This window comes from Patagioenas fasciata, chromosome 2 (assembly GCF_037038585.1).
Source record: "Patagioenas fasciata isolate bPatFas1 chromosome 2, bPatFas1.hap1, whole genome shotgun sequence".
Taxonomy (NCBI): Eukaryota; Metazoa; Chordata; class Aves; order Columbiformes; family Columbidae; genus Patagioenas; species Patagioenas fasciata.
Genome location: NC_092521.1, coordinates 144206132 through 144231357, shown reverse-complemented (window position 1 = coordinate 144231357; position 25226 = coordinate 144206132). Strand labels below are relative to the sequence as shown.

Below are 25226 nucleotides of genomic sequence, written 5' to 3'. Positions count from 1 at the left end.
TTACACAGGATATTAAATAGACCCCAGCTGTCTCCACTTAAAAGTGACTTAGTTCATATGTTTTATAAAGGCCCATTCAGCTGCTTTCTAAGTTATCACTGAATCGAAGTGACTTTCGGTGAAGAAAAAGTCAAACTTTCTGGTGATTTCCCTTACCTACTTTTCATGCAGGCATGTTTTGGTTTTCAACATCACAACTGGTATCTGTATGTTCTGAAATAAGAGTCTATGTCTGGATTAAGAAAATATTTGACTGAGAAATAACTGTCTCAAGTCCATTTGGAAGAAACAGGCACAGTAGAGCCTTTTTGTTTTTGCTAAATCCAGGAAGACACAGTCGTCTTCATTTCCATGAAAGCCTCTGCATGCAAGTCCCCTACAGTATAGGACTATTGATCTAAGTGCAGTACAGTCCACATGATTTCACTCCAGAAGGAAGAGAAGTGACATGGATTTAGATTTTCCAAAGCACAAGAATACTTCTTCAGGCTTGTGAAAATGATAGCAATCAATATATTAGAAATGCCATGATAACCATGTCCATTCAGAAAATTTTAGTTAAATTATTTGAAGAACTCAACAGTCTTTTTAAGACTCCATTTAAAAGCTGAAAAGAGGATATGGAGATATTTTTGTATAAAGGATGTGGTCTGCGATGAATGAGTTCTGGAACTGAGGGAATAATGAAGTTTAAAGATGGTAATTTCATGTTTGAAATAAAAGAATTGAAAGTGACCTTAAATTTACAAGATTTTTAAAGATTTTTAAAAGGGTCAATATTAAAAAAGGGCTGACATTAAAAGGCGACACATAATCCCATCATCTAAATATTCCCTAAAGCCTTTAAAAATACGTATTTCTGCTCCACACAGGAGGAAAAAAAGCCACGTGCTTCAAAATTAAGTTCTGGTACTTTTAAATATTGACATCTCCTGTCCAATTGCCTGCTCCAGTGGACTGTGCCTCAGTTAGGTTAAGCCATTAGAAGTTTACTCTTCCGGATATTGCCTGGGCTCTTTGCCACTCACATCAGGCTTTATAATTTTAATTTACTCTTTCCAGAATACATTTAATAAAATTTACTATTTTATTATACTTAGGAGTGAGACAGCATTTCAATTCCAACTTCCAATTTTCAATGTCATGTAACTTTTTAAAAACAACTGGCTTTTTTTTTTTTTTTCCCCTGGCTTGCCCTCATTCCCTTTCAATTTTTACTTTTAACTATCTTTAAAAAAGAAATCTGTTCAAACATTTTTAAGGCACAGACTTTACACTAATTACAATCCTACATGTCTAACAATTTTCATCCATGTTATAAAATACTAATTCTGAACTTCCTGGTATAAAAGTAGTCAAATTTTGAAATTTCCATGCTTTTCCACATATACACACACGAGTAATACGCATATCCAAACAGCTCAATAGAGTAGATCATTTGTTTTACTACAATTATATTGTCTTAGTGGTTGCATAATAAAAAAGCTGTTTTCGAGCTCGTAAATCAAGCTATAAAAAAACTAACTCAAACATACATCAAGATAAAAAAATGATGGAGCAGAATCTGTTAGCGCTATTGACTGATTTGAATTTTGCAGGCCATTACTGAGCAATGTGGGCTGACATGTTTTGAGATTATCGAAAAATAAAATTTTATATTAAAAAAAAAATATCCAAGAGATAAAGGTACAGTACCACTGTTTTCCAAGCGCTCAGATAATTTAGAGTGGAATACAAGTTAGACACCAGAATTTTCCAACTACTTGCAATTGTGCAATCACGTAATTTGCTCAAAAGGAATTTGAGGCAATGAAATTATGTGTAGCATCAGAATTTTATCAATAATGAGATAAGTATTCAGCTTAGTGATAAATCCTGTATGAGATCAGGATAGCAGAATGAAGGGAAATGAGAAAAATATGCAAGAGACATTACATCTGAGAAAGCTTTGAAAGATGCCTCAAACCACTGGTAGGCTGCATGACTGGCCATCTCCAACACACGTCTTCAGCTACTCTTCCTCTTGTAAAAGATTAAGAAGTTTCGATCAAATGCCTTCTTAAAATTGGGTAGAGGGTAATGAGGCAGTGCCCACCAGTCCAGCTACATCCTGTTCCCTCAGGATTTCAATGCCAAGCGCAAACTAGGAGCAGATTGTCTGAAGTCAGTAGATTTCGCAGAAACCCACACTTTATTGGGAAAAATACATCATTTTTGGTAGCTGATAAAAAAAAAGTGCCTCGTATAAGCCCTTACCAACAACCCATATACTACAGACTTCGTAAAAAAAAGTTCCCCTACAATACTAATTTGTTATGTGATTACCTCCTCTAATTTCTCATAGTTCAAGTACCCCCTGATTTCAAGACTAGCTTTTTGTTTCCCTGCCCTCAAAACGATTTCCTATTTGCTTTTGTAATTTCTCTTATATGCTGTATGATCTCCCTACTAGTGTTTCCACTTTCTGCCTTGAAGCTTGAAGCAGAGCGGCGGGCATTCACCCTCTGCAGTTGCAGGAGGCTCCAGTTGGGTGTCCACTCTGCATCAACCACCTGGGCTCTCTCTGCAGCCAAAAAGAGAAAGGCAGGAGCTTCCAGAGGACAATTCCTTCTGCTCCAGGGTGGGTATGGAGGATGTGTGGGTTGAGTTATTCTCAGAAAGCGCATCCTCTCTCTGCACTCACTATGGGGAGACTCTAAATGACTAGGATGGAGTATACTTTTAACATGCAGTTGGTTACAGTTAGTTGTCTGCTCACAATTAGCTTACATTCCTGTTTTATGTTTTTATCCACGGCTATGTGTACCTTCTGTGCATCCATCATGATATACTGGAGCAGAGCCATAACAGGGGTAGAGAAAGTTTGTTGTCTCCCTTTGACATACCTCACCCCTCTGGAGAGTTCGGGGAACCAACACATAAATTGTCCTGCTAGAAACAGCACCCAGGAAGAGGCTACAGATCCAAAGCACAGCCAGGACTTCTAGTGACCAGACAGAGCATCACTCCAGGGAAAGGTGTATGGCCCAAGTGACAAAATGCGCTGCTGCAAATCTCTATTTAAGTACTTGCCATGTTAAACCTAAGCATTTTCCCATCCTTCCTTTTGACTGTTGAATATTTTATTACCTCCCGTTTCTTAATCTTTCTTTTCTAAAGCCTATTGTTACTGCATCGAGTTTGGGAACCACTCCTTTCCCAAATATATCAAGTTTAATTATTGTGGCCAATATGTGTGTCTTGACTGTAAGAATTTCTTAAACTATGGTAAGTTGCTTCAGGCTATGCAGAAGGTGATATCTTTTCCTTGTGCTCCAGGAACAGCTGCTTAATTGACGGTGTCTATAAGTTTTGTCTTTAAACTTTGTCTAATTTGTCCACTTCATTATGGACAGTGGCTTAAATTGTCCTTTATTACCATTTTAGTAAACTTAGCTGACTTTCCTACTTCTTCCAGAATTATGGGCTCAACAGCCTTTCTCTGATCTAGAGGATGGCAGAAGATTTAAATCTGCTTTTTATGACTTCCACTTTGTTTCTGCAGAATGGTCTTGTCCACTCTCAGCTTTGGGTTACTTGAAAACAAGCAGTCTTTGAAATATATTTTCTCACAGACATCACAACATCCTATTGATTTGGGACATTCCAATATACTTCAAATGTCTTCTAAAAAGGCTCTGTCATCAGTGTTATTCACCTATCTGGGTTTTATCTATAGCCACAAATACCTTTCATTTTTAGTCAGATGGGTTACTTGACTCTTCTGTGCAACTCCTAACTATTCTTGCTGTAGTACTGCCGTGGTCTTCAGTTCCAGTCTCATTTCTGTTTGTATGTTTTCACTACTGCATAAAGATTTGCTTTTGAAATAACTGACATCTCCAAATGATGGTTTTTAATCTAACCAAATAAAATTAAAAAGTAATAAAACCTTACTGATCTCTTAAGAAGAGAGACAAGATGAATAATAAGCAGCATAGGATTAAGTAATGCCCGGTAACTCTCCTTTTTTCGTTTTTTTTACATCATGTTACAAACGTAAAGGCAATGTGATAAACAGGATTCCGTGCAATGAAAAGATACAGGCTGCCAAATCTTTTAAGTTTAATGAGACATTTAATTTCGATTTTCAGAATCTAGTCTTTGATTCAAGCCTGTCTAGATATGGGTATTATTGCTTTGATCAAAACTTGTTGCTCAGCATTTCTTAAAAAGCAGAGATGAACATTAAGGCAGCGAATTGATTAGAGATGTCTGCAGCGAAACCACAAAAATCAGTGGGTAGGTCTATCTCCATTAACAATCTAGAAGGTTATCTGAGGATAAACAGCACACTAATTAAAAGTGCAGATGCTGCTGAATCTCTGTGTCATAAAGATCACAAATACAAAGAAAGTATGCTGTTAGATAAAATTAGCAAAACCAGATTCACCTTATAACCTACTTCCTAGCAGAGAAAAATAATGCAGGTCATGAGCTTTCACTGTTCAGGAGAAACCTGGAAATCAATAACACAGGTTCTAGAGCTGTGCTAGTTGGACATAATCTTTCAGTGCTGTCCAACAAGCAGAAAGTCTCTACTTGTAGCTACAGAAGCATTTTCTCTTGAAGTAGGGAGCTGTACATAGGACCGAAATGACTGTGTCTGTGACCCAACCTGGAGTTTGGGGGTAAGCACAGCAGTGTATAAATTGACCAGGTGACAACACAGACGTAGACAGTAAATAGTTCAGATGGTATATACTAAGGTAGAGAAGAATTATTTGTGGTGCTAAAAGGGAATGTAATTGGGATGAGTGAAACAGGTCAACAGAAGCTCTGAGTTCATTATCAGTGAAAAACCTCCAAATGAAAGAGTTTATTTATACCCAGTTTGGTAAACTCAATAGCTGCGGCATCTAAAATCTGAATGGAAAAGTCTCAAATGTGCAGGCTTGATGAGACACCTCTGCACAGACTGCCTGACCTAATGCATTTTTGTTCATCTTAACATTAGGAATTTATGAGTTGAACAACCAGAGCTGTTTGATCAGTGTAGCTCTACAGACTTTAACTACACCAGCAGAAACTAAAGCCTTAAATTTACAATTGCATTCCTGGATTAGCTGGCAGACATGGATGCAATTCCCAAATTAGTTGCAAATGTTAGGCTGCTCACATAGATGAACAAATAATTGTGCATATTGTTTTCCAGAACTTAATACAAGAATAACCAGAAGATCTTCCTTCAACTGTAATCTTCTGGTTAAAATACTGTATATGTGATGACCCACTAGTGCAAACTCAGAGCACTTAAAGATCAGAACCATCTTTTCTGGAGCCATCCAGCTATAATTCACGGAAGGGCTGTCATCTGTTGAGACACACTGATATTCTAGACAGCCACAAGACTTTTTCTAGGAAAATTATTTGATCACCAGTGAGGGCAACTGAAAAGCAAAAGTCACATATAATACATAGTACTGTAAATCTGAAGAATCTAATTTCATCTTTAATATGCAACATAAAAAACCATCACAAGATATTTATATAAGAGGAAAGGGGTAGAAAGTCAAAGCTGGGAGAATGACAATCCCACTGAGACTTACTAAAAGGGATACAATTCAAACATTGATAGAATATATCCATGAGAAACTCACCATATTTCTATTTATATGCTGGATTTTATTATAACTTTATTCAAAATGGCTGTTGCTAGGGGTGTTCAGTTTGTTGTAAATAAAAGACTGTCATTTCCTATGTCTGTTTTTAATATCATGAGGGTTTTTTAAAATGTATGATTATGTATTTCTATGCATTAGAAGTTTCCAATTTTTTGCAGAAACACTCCTAAGGAGGCCGATTCCTTGTTGTAATGAGCAGAAGTTAAATGTGACATTCAGTGGCTTCACAGCCATCCCTCTTTATGGGGAAGGAGCAGAGTGGGCAAAGTCCTCTAAGGTTGTTCCACTTTGGCGGCAGCTCTGTGTCCCAGCGAGTCCTCCCCCAAACATCTAAGCACAGTCAGGACATTCCCGACTCCAACTGCCAAGTTAAAATGAAAACGGTCTTAGTTCAGAAATGACTGAGGTGGTTTGCCCTAATCAAATTAAACCAGCCAAATGTTCTTTTCAAAGGTAACTGTCTACTCTGCAGCTGTATGCAAAATACCACATCAAATGTGAAAAAAGAAAAAAAAATACTGACAGAATTCTATCCTTACAGTAGAGCCCCAGCTCCACAGACGAAGAGAAACAAAAGCACCAGTGCAGCAGGAATTACGTTCACAGAAAGCTCCTAGAAATATGCTAACTTAAGGAACAGTGAACAAAGTACTGGAATTTCAAGTTTATAATTAATTTATTTAATGGAGCAGGGAATTCTCTGACATCGTTCAACAGAAACAGACACCTTAAGTTATTTATTATAGTGCCCGTATTTCAAATAGATATTAAAAGGCTAGCCAAAACTTCACATAAAAGAGAGAAAAAAATCACATAGGCTTTTCCATTGTATTTCTCACTTCCTTTCTCAGTTTCTATCAAAACACCTAACATTTTGCACTGGCTAATGCTGCGAAAGTCCAAACTCAACAGGTTTCATCTAAACTCTGTATGATTCATCTGCACCAGAATTGACTTTTCAGTCATTAAACATGGGAAATTCCTGCAAAGATGAATTCACATGCGAGTTATTTTTTTAAACTTTCTTTTACTAAGAAAAGATCAGAGACCTGTTAATGATAATTCAGAGTGATAACCAGCCAGTGTTTTTATGAATGCTTTAAAACAGTATGCAACTTTTTGCTAAGTTTGGAAATTGTTGGCTGGGTATGTCATGGGAAATCCACCCCAGGGCAACTCTACCACTATCTGCAGATTGGCACAGGCCAGTACGCTCCCTGTTCAGGTATCTGAAATCAACACGTGGTCCTAAAATGATGTGTGATGCTTCTTAGGCTAGAGACCCACCTTCTTCTAAAACCCCAGAAAGACACCTAAAGCATCATATTGAGGAGTTTCGTATTACTCATAGAAAACATTATTTGTTCTGCCTAAAGAAAACACAATTTTGTTATTAGAATTTTAGGGCCTGATTTTAAATTTATTATTTAGCAGAAAACTTCCTTGTGAACATTTTCTAAGGATGGGACGCATTTTCAAAGGCTAAGTGTAAATAAATAAATAGGAAAATCAATGCAATAATTTGGACGTAATGAGGTATTTTAAAACAGTTTGGAAATCATCACGTTTCCACTCTTTGATGATCATCTCATCAAAAGCTTCCCAAATGGAGGTTTCCCAAATGGAAAATGTCAAAGTACATGATGGAAAAAGACACTGCCTGGAAAATTCTAAAGTAGTTTGTTTATTAAATGCAAACACTTTATAGTTTAAAGGTACAGCTGTTAAATAATCATGCATGCGTAATTTAAAATATTTTGGGGCATATAGGAAAACTATATGAAGAACTGATATAGGAGGAGAAATTTCCTCTCTTTTGAATGAAAACACACAGCTTAGTTATGTATGTATATAGGCACAGTTATCTTTCGATAATTCTTTAGATAATCAAGAATCAACCTGTTCAGCAAAACTAGAAAACAACTAGATTTCATACAGACTAAAACCCAAATGCTCTATATACAGCTACAAAGTTTTAGAATGAATGGCAACTTCTATTTTATTTAGTGTTATGAAACTTTATAAAATAATTTTAAAACTTCAGAACTAAATTAAGTCAACTAAGAATTACTACAAAGACAAATAACCACTCTTGATGCTGAATTCATGTTACTGTTATATCAGGATAGTGATGTTATTTATTCTGCATGATTTATTTTAACTTCTAATAGAAAAAGTCTCTAGAAATAAGGCTTCAGTTAATGCAATACATGAATAAGAATCAATATCTGTGATTCATATTTTAGGTATATTGTCCCTAAACTCTATTCAGAAAAGCATTTTAAAATTCAGTGCGTGCTTAATATAATAACTATTTATATTTGATAATGCACTTATATCTGTGATAAACTTCAAACAACGACTTAAATCCAACTGAGTGTACCTGAGGGACTCACTTGGGGTTTTGCTAAGTCACAGCCTCCAGCCTGCTCTCTTCCAAACACCTGGGAAGTCACAACTTTCCTTCTCCTGCTTTGCTCCACACTTGGATGGCAGTAGGTACCATGAAGCAAACTGGAAAGTCCCAAAGAATCTGCCCTGGCCCGTTTGCTGGGATGGAGCATCCACACTCCTTTTCAAGGCTCAGTTCTGAACCCGGGACCCTAGTCCCTTAACCCAGGAGCTGCTGACGCTTTGCCTGGCAGTCATAGGCTGTCACCAGAAATGGTTGTGGCAAAATGAGTTGGTTTTCCATTGTGGGCAGGACCCAGCAAGACTAGATCTCTCCAAGAACAGCACAGAGACAACCACCCACACACATAAAGAAGGAAGGGAGCACTGGACATAATCTAAGATGACTAACATCTATGCACACACTTCTTTTTTTTTGCTTGTTTTGTAAAAAGCTTAGATTCATAATAAGATAAAATGCTTTTTGAAGAAAGCTTGTACTCACTCCTGAAACTGAATTTCCTAAAGCTCAGAAAGCTATTCCATATTCAACCCTTCCTTCCTGACATGCTCTTATCTTGTCCTGTTTCTGGCAAACCATGTATTCAAACTAAATCATCACATCCATTACTAATAAACATTCATAAGGACAAGAAGGATAGCACTTATTTTCCCTGTATGTGTTTATTCTGTGTGCTGTATGATTGCGGGCAGATGACAACAGGCCAGAAATTCATGTGCAGTCACTTCACAACATACTCTGCAAACCTAACAAACTTCTCCAAATCCTACCTACTGCCAAACCCTGTTCAGCCACATCATTCTCCTTTGTCCTCTTGCCATCAGAGAAGTCATAATCCAGGTAGACAGTCACTCTCTCCCTTCCCCAAGACCTTTGCACTGTTCTCCTCACGGTAGCTGGTCAGAGCAGGGACCATCTCCCTTCAACTCCAACCACCACTGCTCCCCAGCCTGGAAATGCCTCTCCCGCCAAGGCACTTCCCGTCTTCACATCTGCCTTGAAGACCATCCTGTTTGTGTTAGACTCAAACCAACTCTGAAGTTCATTCAGTTTTTCCTTCCCGTTACTCATCCACCTCTTCAGCCTCAGCTGAGACCCATCTGCCACAGTAATCCCTTTAACCTTGGCAAGTTTCAAGTTCAGTTTCTTCTGCTTTGCTCCATCTCTGCATCTGGTTTTACTCTTTCCACGTACAAGACAGTCCCCATACCTGGCAAAGCAGAGGTAACCATTTCTTTCTCTCCAGGGGCCTGACAGATGTGAGCGGGGCTAAACAAAAATAAACTGTCTCACACAACACAGCACACTGCTGATCTGTAAGGATAACGTCACACACTAGAAGTTTAACATGAGCTTGGCAGAAAAGGGAAGTGAGAAAGGAAGCAGAATTCACTGGAGAAAAACACCCCCTAAAATAGAAATATTTCACTTGACGGGATGGAACATCTTAGTGCTTTAGAGATTATCCTTTAAGCTTATTAACAGTGCAGTAATAAAGCCACAAGCGTCACCACAAACTGTAAAGAGAAGCAAAATTGGCTACTGCATTTTGAAATTATTTTGCCTCTGTATGTTCCCGTATCATTTCAGTTTATCAAACAGAACAAAGTGAAACAACCTGAAGTTCAAATTGACTTGCAAAAGGTTAGCTGTGTATTGACAAGCTGCTACAGATACGTTCTGAGTGCTCCCTACCAGGTTAAAGAGGGAATTTTAAGGCCCTTATAAAAAGACATCTTCTATCTTAGTATAACGCAATTTTAAGCACCAAGCCATTATACACTTCTGGGACGTTTGAGCAGAGTCAAGCACTGGTCATTATGTCAGAGCATGAGGGGATGGGAAAGTCACTTCCCCCACATGCAGGTGGCTGTGCCAAGGGAACCAGTTGATGGGCTCCATCAAATTCTCAAGTGCAAACCATGAGACAAGAGCATGGACCACTGGACTGAAGAAGCAGGGGAAAAGCAACATGACAGTACTGCTGTACCAGAGGACAGTTTACAACATCATTTATATTTCAATGGATATAAAATAAAATAAACCCTTGAACATGGCATAATTGTGCAAATACTCATAATTACTGAGTTTCCCCTGCACTGATACAAATACCAAAAAGACTGAGGCACAGAGTGACACTTCCAGCTATGTGGATTGTTCTGTTGAACCTCAGTCAATCAGCTGGAGCACCTATTCTGCAAGCAAACAGGAAGGAGAAAACTAAGATTTTGAATTTCTTATGATATGGTAATGATGACCGTGAATGGCACGATTTCTGACATTTATCTTTGGAAAAATAACCCAGACTAGGTTATGTTGTAATAGATTATAATCAATATAATTTTGGTTATTTTAAAGTTGAAGACTTACTAACCCATGAAAATACCGAAAAAGCTGTATTTATCAAAAAAGTACAGGTCAGGAAGCAAAAACATCCAGCTTTGCAGGTTTTCTCTTTTTGCTTAAGGTTTAACACTATTAAAACTGTTAAATATATATGTTAGAAAGCAAGCACAGCAAGAACTACAGTATTCTATCTTGTACATCACCTTCCCCAAGTGCAAATTCACAGTTTGATGGATGATTAACATTAGGGGAAAATTATTCATCTGATTACCAGCAGGAGAGAGATAAAATTAACACAATATATTACTGAATTTAGCATTATAATCGTAAGAAGAATTTTTACAGATATATCGCAGCAGGGAATACTCTCAGTTTTACACACAGGAATTTCCTGAATCTAATATTTCATTTATTCCTGGCAAAGTCTGTCTTTTGTCTACATATATTTTATTTTTCCCAAACAGAACAGCACTAAGTCACATAAGTGCTGGACCAACTTTGCTGAATTTAACTACTGTACATAATAAAGCTCTAGCAAATCACTATATCTTAGTGTCTGAAAAGTGAGCTAGAGGAGCACCTTGATCACACTACCAGCTACAAAAGACATTCCAAAGCCTACAACGTAGCTAAGTTTCAAGCAATTCATAGTAAGACTTACTCCTGAAGAGTCTACTTCTCGCTTTGCTTTGTGAAGATAAGTAGAATAGAGTAAGGTGTCCTAATGGAGAGAAACACTATATAAGGGCAGATGTGAACAGGATAATATTTTAAGGACATAGCAGTCATGCTTTAAACTGTATTTTTTCCATGCCTTTCTGTATACTACTTTTGACAGCCTTACAAAATTTTACATCAGTCCTAGAGGCCTTATTTCCATCGTAATCAATAGTTCAGAGACTTCCACTTTTCTGATGAAGATTAGACTTCCTTTTACTTCTTAGCTTGCACCTCAGTTTGCTTTATCCTGCAGTGAAGTCTTGTCTAACTTCATTATCTATCATTGTAGAAGCAACTGTGCTGTGAGAAATGAATCCCTTCATTGTACAAATATGGAACCCATAGACTTGGACAGAGGAAATGCGAAACAAAGCTCTCACAACTAGGAGGCAGTAGCATGGAAAAATATGATAAATATTTTGTTTAAAATTGCTCTATGCTATTTAGACATTTCCATTTTATGGAGAAAATCATCTTCCATCTCCAATGCCAAGCACTGGCAACCAGTTTTGGCTTTAAGTGTCTCTCAGGATTGGAGAGGAAGGGAATCTACAACTGCTCTGACACCCCTGGGCTGCAGTAGCAATGCTGGTCCTGCACCATGGCTCTGTGGCCAACAAAGCCATGGAGCTCTACCTACCTAGCAAGTACTGGGTCTTTTCCTTACGCAACTGTGTGTTCCTGCTCCGGCAGGGGGACTGGACTAGCTGATCTTTTGAGGTTCCTTCCAATCCCTAACATTCTGTGATTCCTGTGTTCAGCACTACTTCTAGGAAACAGAGAAGCCCTGGCCTGCTGAGCTCCTTGCTGCACCCTCTGGAGAGGCCCAGATCCACCATTTGAGTCCAGCACGATGAGGTGTGGCCTGTGATTTCTGCTCCTGCCGCCAGCTGACGTGAGAGTGCCACAGCCCAGCGCAGGGTGTGCGCCGCTCATCTCTTTGAAGTCTGTCTAAATTTTGACTCACAGACTGACTGTCGGTTTGCACTGAGCAACTCACGGATCACACACGCCATTACTCAGAGGTAACAGATTCAGCATTATATCTGCAGTTCTCATTATTTCTCTCAAGGTAGTTGCCTGTTTTATTCACAGAAAAAGCTAGATGTCCCCTCAAAATAAAAACACATTGATTTCAAATATTTGTGTTGTTATCCCAGTGCTCTCAAAATGATGTACATTTCAATCCAATATCTAAACAATGCATTTGCCATTAACTTTATTCACTAGCCTGGCCATAATTCCAGGTTCCAGAATGCATGCCCAAACAATGAACATTTTAGTGAGCATAATGAAGTACAGCTAGATCAGTTGCTTAAAATTGCAGATCTTCTGTTACAGTATTTCCTTTTCTGAGTATATTTACATAACACAAAAATAGACCTTCAATTTCAATAAATTACAAACTCTTCTACGGTATTTTGTAACGGAACTGGGGCATTTAAATATTTTCAAGTAATCTTTCATTATAAGGGTATGATTTCAGTCACTCCAAAGTGCTACTTATAGCTTCATCTGCTCTATAGATGAAAAACATGCAAAACAGAGCTGAGCTTTTAAATATCATTCCTCTCATTTCAGAAAATAGAATGTTTGAAATTGGTCTTATATTCCCCTGTCTGCTTATGGAGAAAGATGTGCGTGCAGCTGCAGTCCTGAGCATCCTGAGAGATCACAGCCCAATCCCTCACATCTGAAATGCTGCCTATGGCAAAAGGTACAGGCTTTACAACGCCACTATGAGGAGGACCTGGAACACACTTTCAAATATTTTTATGTTGAAACTACATTCTCATATTGCTGATTGACATACTTACTGCTTGCAGACAATGAATTTTCATTCAAACTTTAAAAAAATATTTTAAGCTTCAATATGTTTATGCAACACTATGTCAAGATTGTACTGCACTTAAAACCAAGTAAAACAAGCCTGCAGCTACATAGTCAGATCATCAAATAGCTCTTCGGAAAACAAGAATTTTGTTTTTCATGATTTTGCTGAATTCAGGATTAGAAAGCTCTTAAACAAATATTTTACCTCATAGGGAAAGATCTAAATGTCAGAAAAAAAAAATAAGTACCTTTATGCTGAATTATTCCCAAACAAGATCACAGTTCTCAAATACATAAATGTCTAAACCTGGACACCTAAATTCTTATTTACTGTCATAAATTATTGGGCTGGATTTCAGAGATTTTGAAAACTCTCAGTTATCTCTACTGCCAAAGAAGAATCTTGTGTGTGCTCCGCTGTAAACCAAGGCACTTAATTCGGTGATCGAACTAAGATGTTGTCCACACTATGATGCCCCACTTCTTAAATTTATAGACTAAACCTCTGGCACTACTAGGTGCCAGGCAAAATAATGGTTATTTACCAAACTGTGGATTTGCTTGATCTGCAATGGAAAAGTGTGAGCTGCAGCCTGCACCCCATTGCTGACCGTGGAGAGACTGATGACATTCTACCAACGTGGACTCCATTATCAGTATTACAGAATACACATGCTTCGTCTGTTCAGCTGAGGCAGAAATGACACTGTTGTATTACACTGCCTTGAGATGAAGAAGAACTAATTTCTCTCTAGCTATTCACTTTTGTATTTTAAATATTATTCTCTGTCTCAGCTTTCCTCTTGCACCTGCTATACACCCCTCATCTCAGACCCTAAAACAGGAGGATCACAGCTACAAGCCATTCTGAAGGTCACGTCTGCCTTCAGAGTGTCTGTTGCTCAAGGACTGAATGGGGCTTGGTGTTAGCAAAGTATTAAATATTTTCTTTCTGCTATGCAATAAGTGTGTACAAAAACACAAATAACAGGAAATATTCTTGTTATTACAGCACCATCAGCAAGATGCTGACCCATTTCAAATTGTTGCGTACCTGGGTGTCTGCAGAGTGAGGCTTATTACTTAAAGTTCATGATATTAATAAAAGACCTTCACAGGCTGCTGGAGGTTTCCAGCTTCAGAAAAATGTAAGAGGTCGCAGTAGGGCCAGCCTTACCATTGAGAGAATGTTCAAGAACACAGGTCATTTATCCAGGGTTTACGCTGCTGACACGACAGAAAGGACATCCTGCGGCCACTGCCAGCATTTTGCAAGCAAGGCCTGATGTCTGTACTGCTACACTCTCGGCAGCACAACTATCAGCAAGCAGAGAAGTTAGTACCAGTCAAACAGTATTCAACCATGAGGCCGCCTGCAAAGCTTAAAGTCGTAAGCTGTTACTTCTCTTTAACACAATAATCTATAACTATGCATGTAAAAAGGTAGATCACACATTCTACTACTGCTTTCATAATCTTTGCCATTCTAATAATGAAGTTGCTAAAAATCAGCTGCAGCTGGTAGAACTAATACCAGAGACAAAACCAGGGAGTAGTTAGTTTTTTTTCATTCTCTCTTATGCCTGAGGAAAGTGTATATATGGCTCCTTGCCCATCCACTCAAACACTTAAATCACACACCTATGCCTCTGGAGATGGGTGTTTGTGTGTGTGGGAGGCAATGCACAGGGATGAGGTGAGGTCTGGCAGGCAGCACTATGGCCTGCTGAAACCTCAAACCACACTTCATGTACACAGTTTAGTGCTCACTTCATCCACAAACCCAGACTGGTGTCCAGTCCATTTCTGTTCCCAAACTCTTGCTAGCCCAATTCATGTACTAAAACCGGGACCCCACACATTGGAATGCCTGCCCCACTTCCTCACCTGACCACGTTGGGGTGCTCGAACGTCTCCAGGTGCCTCAAAACTGCCACCTCTCGGATGGTGGACAGCGGCATCCCCTCCTCGCTGGTCTGCACCCGCACCCGCTTCAGCGCAACAAAGCGACCTCCATTCTTCAAGTCTCGGGCTTTGAACACCTTCCCATAGGCTCCTTCCCCAATCTCAGCCACACATTCATACTGCTGGTCAGCCAGGTTTGTGCTGTCCTTATCCATGCTGGCACCACTTCTCTTACTCCAAGTGCCTCGGGGCAGCTCTCAGTCTTGCTCGCTTTCTGAAAACTAGTAGCTTGCACACGTTGCAGATACACCGCAAAGTTGGCACCTCTGCCAGAGGGGCAGTAGGAAGCTCTCGCCCTCCTGTTCCCGTTCCTCTTCTGTATGGGCCCCAAGGTGCCTCCTCTCTCAGCCACCAGGAATTATCATACAGTCTTTGGGAGCATTGTCTGTATGAAGTCAATTAGATCTGGAGGACAAACCAAGCAAGAAAAGTAAGTTTAGTTTACTGTGTTACTTTGCATCATTTGAAAACTGAGAAAATTAGGCTAATATAATAGAGAACTACATGCAAGGTAAAAACCTGGTGCAAAGAAAGACGTGAACGACCGGGGTGATAGATGTATCAACGACCCTGCATAGCTGATACAACACTATGTAGTTATCATGGTCTGCACAGAAGGCTACAGTACACAGCTATAGGGCAACCGCATGCTGTGGGATTTTACCAAGCAATGGGCTGAACACGACAGCCCTGTGAGATGTTGGGGGTGGCAGAGCTAACTATGCATGTGTGAGAGGAAGTTATGTCCAGGAGCTTATGTCAGAATTACAGGACTCAAAGGTTGTCTTGGAAATATGTCCCACGCTTTACTAGTGTTACTTATTTGCAAATGACAGCATTTGGAGGTTTCGGCCTTGGTCTGCTCTCCTCTGTACTAAGCCCTGCATGAATGCATTGCAAGAGACAAGATCCTGCCTCAAAGCACCTGTGGGGAGGAGAAATATATACGTCTTTAAATGACAATAATAGCGTTACCGAGCATTGCGTGCTAGAGGTAGATTCAGAAATGCAGACTATAGCAAACTTATGAACATGCACGGGTTTTTGGCCGCAGGCACTGCTACCACTGGATGTGTGACTGGCAGTTCCTTGCAGAGCTGCCTGAGGAAAGGTGGTCTTCAAGGAACAACATGCTCTGCTGTGTAGTGCATGTGGCTGGAGAGCAAAAGTGCTACGTTCTGCATCCAGTTTCATCCACACTTTCTGCAGGACTGTGGATACCCTCCCCTCAAAAAAACTCCACATGAATCCTCTCCTTTCCTCTTGCCCCTTTTTACTGCAATGATATTGTGACCTCCAGGGCTGTAACCCTCTTCCACACCGTATTTTTACCATGCTAGGATTAAATTCCCCCAGATAGCTCAGCCGGGGGCCCCCAACTCCAACCCACGCATAAAGCCAGAGGTAGTTATTTACAGTTATGCTGATCTTACACTTCGGCTGCAGATAAAAAGCAGCCTGAAGGAAACCTGTACCCGCTGCTCATCACTTTTCCCCGGCTTCAGCCGGAGGCACCACCCTGCCCCACCGCTTTCAGCTGCCACCCCCAGAGCTGCCACCGGCCCCGCCCCATCCAGCGGGGGACCCCGCGCCCCCCGCCGCGCCCGCAGCATCACCGGGCGGCCGCTCCTCGCCCGCCGCCGCGGGGGCACCTGCCCCGGAGCCCCGGCCGCCCCGCTCCGCCCCGGCCCGGCCCGCACCGCCCCACGCCGCTGCGGAGGGCGCCCCCAGGCGGCGGGCAGCGGCGTGGCGGCTGTGCGTGGCCGCGGGGGTGGCGGGCCTGGCTCGGCGCGGCAGCTGCGCCGGGCGGAAAGTTACCGCTCGCCCTCCCCAGGCACGGCAGGATAGCGGAGGCAGACCCCGGCCCCCACCCCCCGCCTCGGCACCGACATCCCCTGCGCGGGCACCTCGCACGCGGCGTGGGGTGGCGGCGGGGGACACGCGGGGAACCGCGTTCCCCCGCTTCCCCTTCAGGGTACAGGGTGGGGGGGACCCGGCTCGGCTGCTCCGGTAGGGCGCTGAGGGGATCCCCGCGACGGTTCCCCGGGAGGGCAGCCCCCTCCCTGCGGCCACCGGCACGGGGGGCGCCCCCACGCCGACACCGAGGGGGGTGCGGCGGCACCGCGAGGCGATCTGCCCCGGCCTCGGCCGCCGAAGGGACGCGTCCGCGGTGCCGTCCTCCGGGGAGTGCGCGGCGTGGGCTCCCCGGGCCGGGCGGGGAGCGGCGTATGGGCCACGCCGCTGGGCCGGGTGCGCGGAGCACATGGGCGCCCCGCGTTACCTGGTGTGCGCCACGGCCGCCTCCACCGCCACCAGATCCCCAAATAATCCTCAGCCCCGGGGGGGTGGGGGGGGTTGGGAAAGGAGGGGGTGAGTCCTCCCTAAAACAAACCTCCCATTGAGCAAGGCGGGGTGGAGAGCCGGCCCGGGGTCTGCCCCTTCACATGGCGATGTCTCCGGCAGGTCCCGGCAGCGGCCGCCCGGGCCACACAGGTAGCTGCTCCACGGCTCGGCCGCTCTCGGCTCGCATCCTCCTGCCGCCGCCGGGCTGCACCTTGGCGCAGAAGGCAGCTCGCACTCGTCTCCCAGCCCGTTCCTCCCGCCCCCACCCTGTCCGGGGAAAATGAAAACGCGAAATAAAAATCGCGGCCGGCGGCCCCTGGGGAGCAGCAGCGCCGCGACCGCAGCCCCGCCGGCTGCAGCCTGCCGGTGCGGGGCTCGGGCACCGGCCCTCGGCGCTGCCGCTGCTCCGCCGCCGCCCCCGGCGCTGCGCTGCCTCTCGCTCTCTCCCTCGGCCTCTGTTCAGCCTGGGAGCAGCAGCAGCTTGCTGCTTTTTTTTTTTTTTTTTCCCTCTCCTCAACTTTTTTTTCCCCTTGCTTTCCCACGCTGGCTGAATGTGACTTGACCCCGTTTCAAAAAAGTTTGACATAGTGCTTCAACATTTCCGCATTCCTCCCCGACTACAAAGGCTGCAGCCGCCTCCTTCTGCTTTCTGTCTCTGCTCTCTGTCTTCACACTCAATGAAATCCTTCATGTGCCTCTGCCAAAGGCAGCCGCATACCGCAAGGGTCGCCGCGAGCGCCGCGGCCAGGCACGGCCCGGGGCGAGGCGCCCCGGGGGGTCCCGGCAGGGCCCGGCCCCGGCCCCGGCCCCGCCGCCCTGCTCGGCGCTGCACGGCCGCGGGCTCAGCCGGCTGCGGCAGCACTGAGAAGCCTGACTCATTCCTAGGGCTTAGTGTGCACGGCGCTGGGAAATAACCCCCTCTTTTCTTGGGGGGCGGGGAAGCTGCTGGTGTGATTTTTTTTTCCCCTTCCAGGGAAATAATGATTTTTTTTTTTTCCTCCAAGAAAACGCGGATTCTTCTGTGCCTTTTTTTTTTTTTTTTTTTTTCAACTTTCCATTCACAGGGCGCAGAGCTCCGGCAGGAAGTAGGCGCCCATGAATGCTTTCGGGAAGCCTCAAGAAACTTCGTTGCTGAAGAACCCACCCCCCACCCCCCCCCAGCGAAGTCTTTGCCCCGACAGGCTTGCAGCTGGAGGTGCCTGGGGCACGGGGGCGAGGAGGGCAGGGGGTGTGGGGAAGCTGGGCACGTCCTCTGCCCGTTCTGTGGCGTGGAGAACATTTTGTATGGACCCGATTCCTACAAATACTGAAATTCACCGCAGAAAAGAAAATAATAAATCACAAGACAGTTGCCAATCTGCTCCATGTCCATGGGGCAAAACACACCTGGAGTGCCTAATTCCCAGTTCTCCTAGCTGGTACCCTCCAGCACGTGCTTTCCAGGACCTCAAGGGTGATTACAGTCAAGCTCCAGAAAGAGCTCTTAATGGTGGTTTAACTCTCAGAGAGTGGACCCAGATCCCCTCTTACAATGGAAAGTGTAATATAACTAAGTGGATTTATAACTCAAAAAGTGTGTGTCAAGAACCTGGTATCATATGCTGGTTTGGAATAACTAAAAAAAGGCTATAATACTGTACAAATTAAAATAATTCATATCAGAAATAATGTAGTGATGTAAATGCTTTATTTGGACTTGCAGTGCTAGCAAGCGTAGATGAAATCCTATAGCTTAAATAAAATTTCTTTTCCTTCCTTCAAAACCAACCCAAGCAATTCCGCATGCCCTTCGCCCGGCGGGCTGGTGATGGGGCAGTGGCTGAGACCAGAGGGAGACTTCTGATTTCTCTTGGAGAAAAGTGAACTCATACCATTCACACCTTCAAGGAAAAGGCCACTGGCATGCGAGTGTTTGCAGAAGATCATGCATACTTTATAAGAACTTAATTTATGCTCATAATACGTTTTAGTTTAAATCACAGAAGTTCCTCAACAACTTCTGAAGCCCACGATTTATCAGAAAAAAGATGCTGAAGTGAATGGCAAATTCCATAAACCTCTCAATATGAAAGTATCAAAGATTCAAATATACACATTTAAAAAAAAAAAAAAGGATGTGAAAAAATCACATCATGTTATTAGTTTCACATGTACATACACTACCTCCTTCTGTTTGTGTAACATTTTTGATTTTCTTAAATGTGTCTGTTCCTTCCTTCCTTCCTTCCTTCCTTCCTTCCTTCCTTCCTTCCTTCCTTCCTTCCTTCCTTCCTTCTCTTTCCTACTTTCCTTCCTGCTTTTCCACTTTCCTTCTTGCTTTCCTTCTTTCTTTTCTAACCCAAAATTTAGGCAGCTATATCAAGCTTGATACAGAAAACCCTCCTCACGTTCCATGATCATTAGGTGTCTCACTTGACATGCAAAAGTCTTCAATTTTGCTGTCTCCCCCTGAAGATTTCTGGATCTTTTAATTCCAGTCGGGCTCTGTTTGCAAGAAAGGACAGAGGGGCCCCGCGTCCTTTGGCCGGGTAATGTTCAGCTTCACATTCAGGATGAATATGGAAGGAAGATTCTAGCAGTCCCCTGACATTTACCTCTGTGCTCAAATGTGCTGATTTTTCATTCTACCAATAAGCAGTCTTCAACACAACCTCACCCTTTCATCCCATATTTTCCCGATATTTGAAAGGGAATAGATGTAGTGGTTCTGTCTTTTAGAAGCATTTTATCTGCCTTTCTGTGTGGTGATGTCAGTAGAGATTGCCATGGGAGATTATAATACTCGTGTTATCAAACAATGAATTTAAACCATAGAAGTGCCACACAGTTAATATGGCTTTATATGATCCTCAATTTTTTTTGGTGACTTTTTCCAAAAAATCATGTGACTATTTTATTCTTTCTCTGCACCTGAAGGTCAGGCAATCCAACTAGTTTGTCTCCCAGAGTACAAAGAAGATGTACAAACCTCTAAAATGACCTAAACCAATTTTCTCAGTTTTCTTTATGTAAAATTTAAGTGATTTCAGGAAGAAATTTCCACACATGATTAAATATAAACATCAGCTAAACTGGGTGATATTATAAATAATTTGTTGTAGAGGCTGAAATTAGTTACCTGAATTGTCAGAGTTATTTGGAAATACGATCTACTACATTTGTTTTAAAGTTCAGAAGATGTTTCAGATAATATACATTTAAATATAGTTATAAATAATCAAAAATACACTTTAAAGAAAGTTTTTTTCTTTTATAACAACCTTTAAAACATGTAATCTTCTGTTTTCATGAAAGCAATATGGTACTTTTAACCTTTCTGATTTAGAATAGGAAAGTATGCATTTATTTGTTGTCAATGGAGGTTTCTCCACAGAGAAGGTAATAAATCCCTTATTTATTTTAAAATCAAAAATATATTAATTTTTAGAAATTTACAGCTATGTTGAGAAATTAGTATTTTAAGAAGCTTATTAAATATTGTTATGAAATTAATTCTGAATACTATTTGTTACTAATTCTAAACTTATTTAATTCTAAAGTATTTTTTGTTTTGGTAAAACAAACATTTGAGAATATGTATCAAAATATGAAGAAAATAAACTTTTTACATTGCTTTTTTTCTGATTTTCCATCAGCTTTTCTTTGTGAAAATATGTTTTCCAATATTTCTCCACTCTGGTATTTTTCATACTAGTATGTTTTTTAACCACAGTGAAAACGTGAAACAACTTACACTGAAATGCATTTAAAAGGAAAGATTCTAATGTATTATTTGAATTCAAATTAAATTGCAATCAAACTCACTTGAGACTAAAAAGAAATTATATGCTGTATATAAATCATTTTCATAAAATGAGGTCTGTAACATTTTGCTGGAAATAATGAATAAGCCAGTGGAATGGAAATAGATAACAAGCAGTTACCAGAATGAGTATAAAGCAGTTGATTAAAATAAGCTGGTAGTGGTGGGCAATACCAAGAAGTGTGATGAATAGACCGGTACTTTCAGAAAGGATGAGACAGAGGGTATTGTTTTGCTTTGTGTATTTTATCTGTGTTTTGGGAACAGCTGAGTTTCTGCTGGGGATTCACAGTTTGATCTTACAAGAAGCGTTCTGCTAAACAGCATGAAACTTCCTTTTCAAAGTACAGATTTTCTTAAAGCTTTTGGAAAATAGTTTGCTTTGATTAGGGTGTTATTGCCAGGCTTTCTTTGTGAACTTGCGTCTTCAGCCTCAGCTAATATGGTTTTTAACCAATTTTTCTGGGGACTTATCCTCAAGAAAACACCTGAACTGCTCAGAGACCAACTATTGTTGTAGTAGAGAGACATCAGTCAGATCTTGTGAATATGAATATTTAGAACTTGCAGCAGCCAGAATTTGTTTTGAAATGGTAGCCTAAATCATGGCTTTTTAGAGGTTCCTTTCAGCAAGCCAAGAGAGGTTTTATAAACAAAACAATTATTATTTATACTGCCTAGGAAATTATTCCTGAAAACATATTTCAGATACTACATCTCATACCGAACTTGAGAAAGAATTATTTTCACCTGTCATTAGCTGTGTTGTATGTGTGTGAAAATGGACTAAAAATATATACCAAATATTTTAAATCTACTTTTCATGAAGCATGGGTGTTATGAGAAATGTGACATAGCTGAACACTAAGAATTAATTCCAATGTGACATGTCAAAATATTTTCTACATGTACCTTCTTGGATAGTGGAACAAGAACACAAAAGAAATCTAAATCATGTTTAGAGAAAAATAATTCATTAACATTCACATAATAATTTAACTAATTCAAGTGAGAGAAAATACTGTCTAATTCATGTAAAATATATGCAGCCACTGCGTAATTGGCAGTGTTTAAGGCATCTAAGCCAATTATAGTATGATTGTTTGGTTTATTTTTCTTTCAATCAGAGCCTTTGTTTATATCAGATAATTTTGTTTTACAAGTTGCACCTTTCTGTTATTACAGTAATAAACTATACTGTGCGGCTGTTGTTCCTTAGTACAAAGAACCATAACATAATGTTAGGCATTTAAGCATACACATTTTTCCCCGTATTTGTTTGTGTATGCTTTAGTAATTACCAGTCGCAGGAGTGGCCAAGAACTGTGCCGTGTGAGAAGCGTGCCTGCGCCCAAGGCAAGCCTGTCTGCTCCAGCCGTCTCTGGGCACTCCAAGGAACACACTTCAGTGAATCCACCAGCCTTATTTTCTTACCCAGCTCTTAAAGCAAGAGCCAGCAAACTGCAGTGGCTTTCTTCAGAAAGTTGACTTTTGGGGATTATTATGCAATGGAAGATCAAGGGTAAAATGTGTACCTGCTGTCAAGAAGACAGCTCGCTGTTTGTATTTGCATCATTCCTTCAAAGCTTTAGCGAGGAACCAGGTCCACTCTTGCACTCCATGCCATGTGGCATCTCACTGAATGGCAGTTTGCACCAAATTGCTTGCAGCCAGAGCCAGGGAAATTGAAAGACAGAGAAGGGGAAAGATTTGCTGAAAATCACACCACGGATCAGTAGGGGAAAACTAGAACAAGAAGATGGCAATTTCTGGAGCTCTGATCCTACAGTTTAGCAGAGGGGTAGATGAACCGTAGCACACCTGCTGCAGGCAGGCACTGCCAGCTCATCCCGGGACCCCACGGCATGCAGCACGAGCGGGGCCCCCGAGGAGCGAGTGCCATCTCCCATCTGTGGTCTCTTGCTGGCATTCTCCTCTCAGCTCAGTGCTGAGCCCAGGGGTATCTGTATTGGCCTCAAGATTAAGGTTTTTTTGAATGGGGCTCATAGGGGCAGAAATATCTGCCACCCTAAAGTTGGCAATAGCTGGTGATTGAGGGACACAGTAGAGAATGGACCTCTGTTTTGTTTTCTTCCAAGTGTTTTCCTTAATTTCTAGTAATTGCTCTTTGGTGTTATATTCTACACTTTTTTTAGCAATATTTAGCACGGGTAACATTCTTCCCTCTTCCTTTCTGCTCTCTTCATTTGTTTCTGTGGCTTTTACATCTGCTTCAGATAAGTGTATTTACATCTGTGCATATATATTCAGTGTATCTTTTTTTCTTCACGTCTTTTGTAGAACACTTAATCTCTGTTTTCCATTCAGTGTAGAGGAGAAGCAGAGACAGATCTTTAGCTGTGAAAATGGGTGTTGTTTGTGGAAGCTTTCAAAGAAAACGCTGTTTAATTTGTACGCCATAATCCTAAACTTTTTGTGTCAGTTAGGTCTTAAAAAATGACTCACAATATGACTTATTTTAGAGTCTGGCTGTGATCAGGAAAGTTTGCCACAGAGAACAGGACATTACTTAGCTGATCTGAACCCAAGAAAACATAGACTTATCTGCTGGTAACACTGACTAATACAAGATTTTACAATTTTTTCTTCTGTTAGTGGTTCACAGAAAGGGCGCAGACTTTGAATGCAGGTAATGCATAGACCAAGTTCCAGTTCTGGGTTTTCTTCTGTAGTGCAGAAAGAACCTACCTTATCCCAAAGCCCACACAGCATTTATCTGGTGGGTGGCCAGTAAGCCTTTTTTTATGCTGCACTTGAGAATTAAGTAAATTTGATCAGGAAATTGCCAGTTCACCCAGAACCCCAGAGTGCCATATGTATAGTCACATTTTGGAGAGAAATTGCATATTTGTTCCTGCTTAATGACAAATGCAGTAACGTTTGTCATTGCATGCTAGAAAAACTGGTGGATGAGATAGGAACATACCCAAAGTATGATATCACTGTAAGTTAATGAACATTTAGCCAGTAAATTACATAGAAATAGGACGGCATACAGTCTCTGGTGTGGTTGAGTAAAAATAAATGTAACAAAAATTAAGTTGAAATTATGCAGAATTTGGTTGCAGAAAAAAAATATGAATAGTGTAAAACTGCTAGGAGCTGGTAAGAAACTGCTGCTGTAAAGCACTAAAGCAGCATTGCACCATATCAGTCAAGTGATGGAGGGGATTAGGAATGGCTGACATTCAGCAGCTGTAATAGGGAGCTATGTTTTGTTATGTAGAAATAACTCAGCATTACATTGTATCATCAGTTAACTTATATGGGTCTATCAGATCTATGCTGTTTATTGATCTATAGCAAGAAACAATTGGTTTAATTTACAGCACAGGTCTATTTTAGGTATTAAGAACATTTTCTGAAGACAAGCATATGGTTAAGTACAAGTATTCGAGCACAGGGTCAGGCACCAACAAGAGGCAAACATCTTTTGGGAATGATCTAATTCTGCTCCAGGGAACTGGGATGGACTGGGTCATTCTGAGATGGTCTCTCATCCAGCCATATGCATTTCTGATTATGTACCATTCCTGAGTACAAAGACAGTAATGGTGTATAAGGATCAACAACAGCTGTCACAGAATGCATAACATTTTGGATAAGAAAGTCCTTTCATATATTATGGAAAAGCACTGGGAATATGGAAACTCTGTAGCCAACTGCTCTCTGGCATTTAATAGCAAGTGTTTGATACTGATCACTCTCTCTACAGTGTCACATCAGTGCACCCATCCATTTCTTCCCAGTTAGCTGGTAAATACATAGCAACGATTTGGAAAGGGAAAAACTTGGTCTGCTTTATACAATTCCATGGATTAGAAAGCTGGGATAAGAAGGAAGGCAAACTTAGAGAGCAACCCAAATTAGTAGTAATGACAACAAACTACCAGCCAGTATAATTTACCTGTATTTGGCATTCAGTGATGCCACTTATGTGTAAACTGTTATAAATGACAAGCACAATGCTGCAAATCTTGGTAAGTGATGTCAATTAACTTACCTATCACATCATCTAAAATACTCATGCAATTTAAGTTAGAAATTCTATTAAAGAGATGCATTTATATGTTATATATATTACACTGCCTACAAAATTGGCTATGTTATTCTTATCTCT

General features: G+C 41.3%; 1 protein-coding gene across 2 annotated transcripts in view; it reads right to left on the bottom strand.

Annotated features, from left to right (window-relative positions):
* The window catches only part of CDK6 (cyclin dependent kinase 6), a 138719-nt gene extending 120724 nt beyond the window's left edge, over positions 1-17995 (bottom strand). The window contains exons 1-2 of one of the 2 annotated variants that reach the window (XM_065832134.2): positions 17333-17995; positions 14863-15345 (exon numbers count right to left, since the gene is read on the bottom strand). In XM_065832134.2, the coding sequence (XP_065688206.1) occupies positions 14863-15095 (233 nt within the window). In that variant the 5' untranslated portion in view covers positions 15096-15345; positions 17333-17995. Of the gene's footprint in view, positions 1-14862; positions 15346-17221; positions 17295-17332 lie in introns of those variants that run through there. The other variant, XM_065832135.2, reaches the window with a different exon arrangement.
* Positions 17996-25226: the final 7231 nt, after the last annotated feature.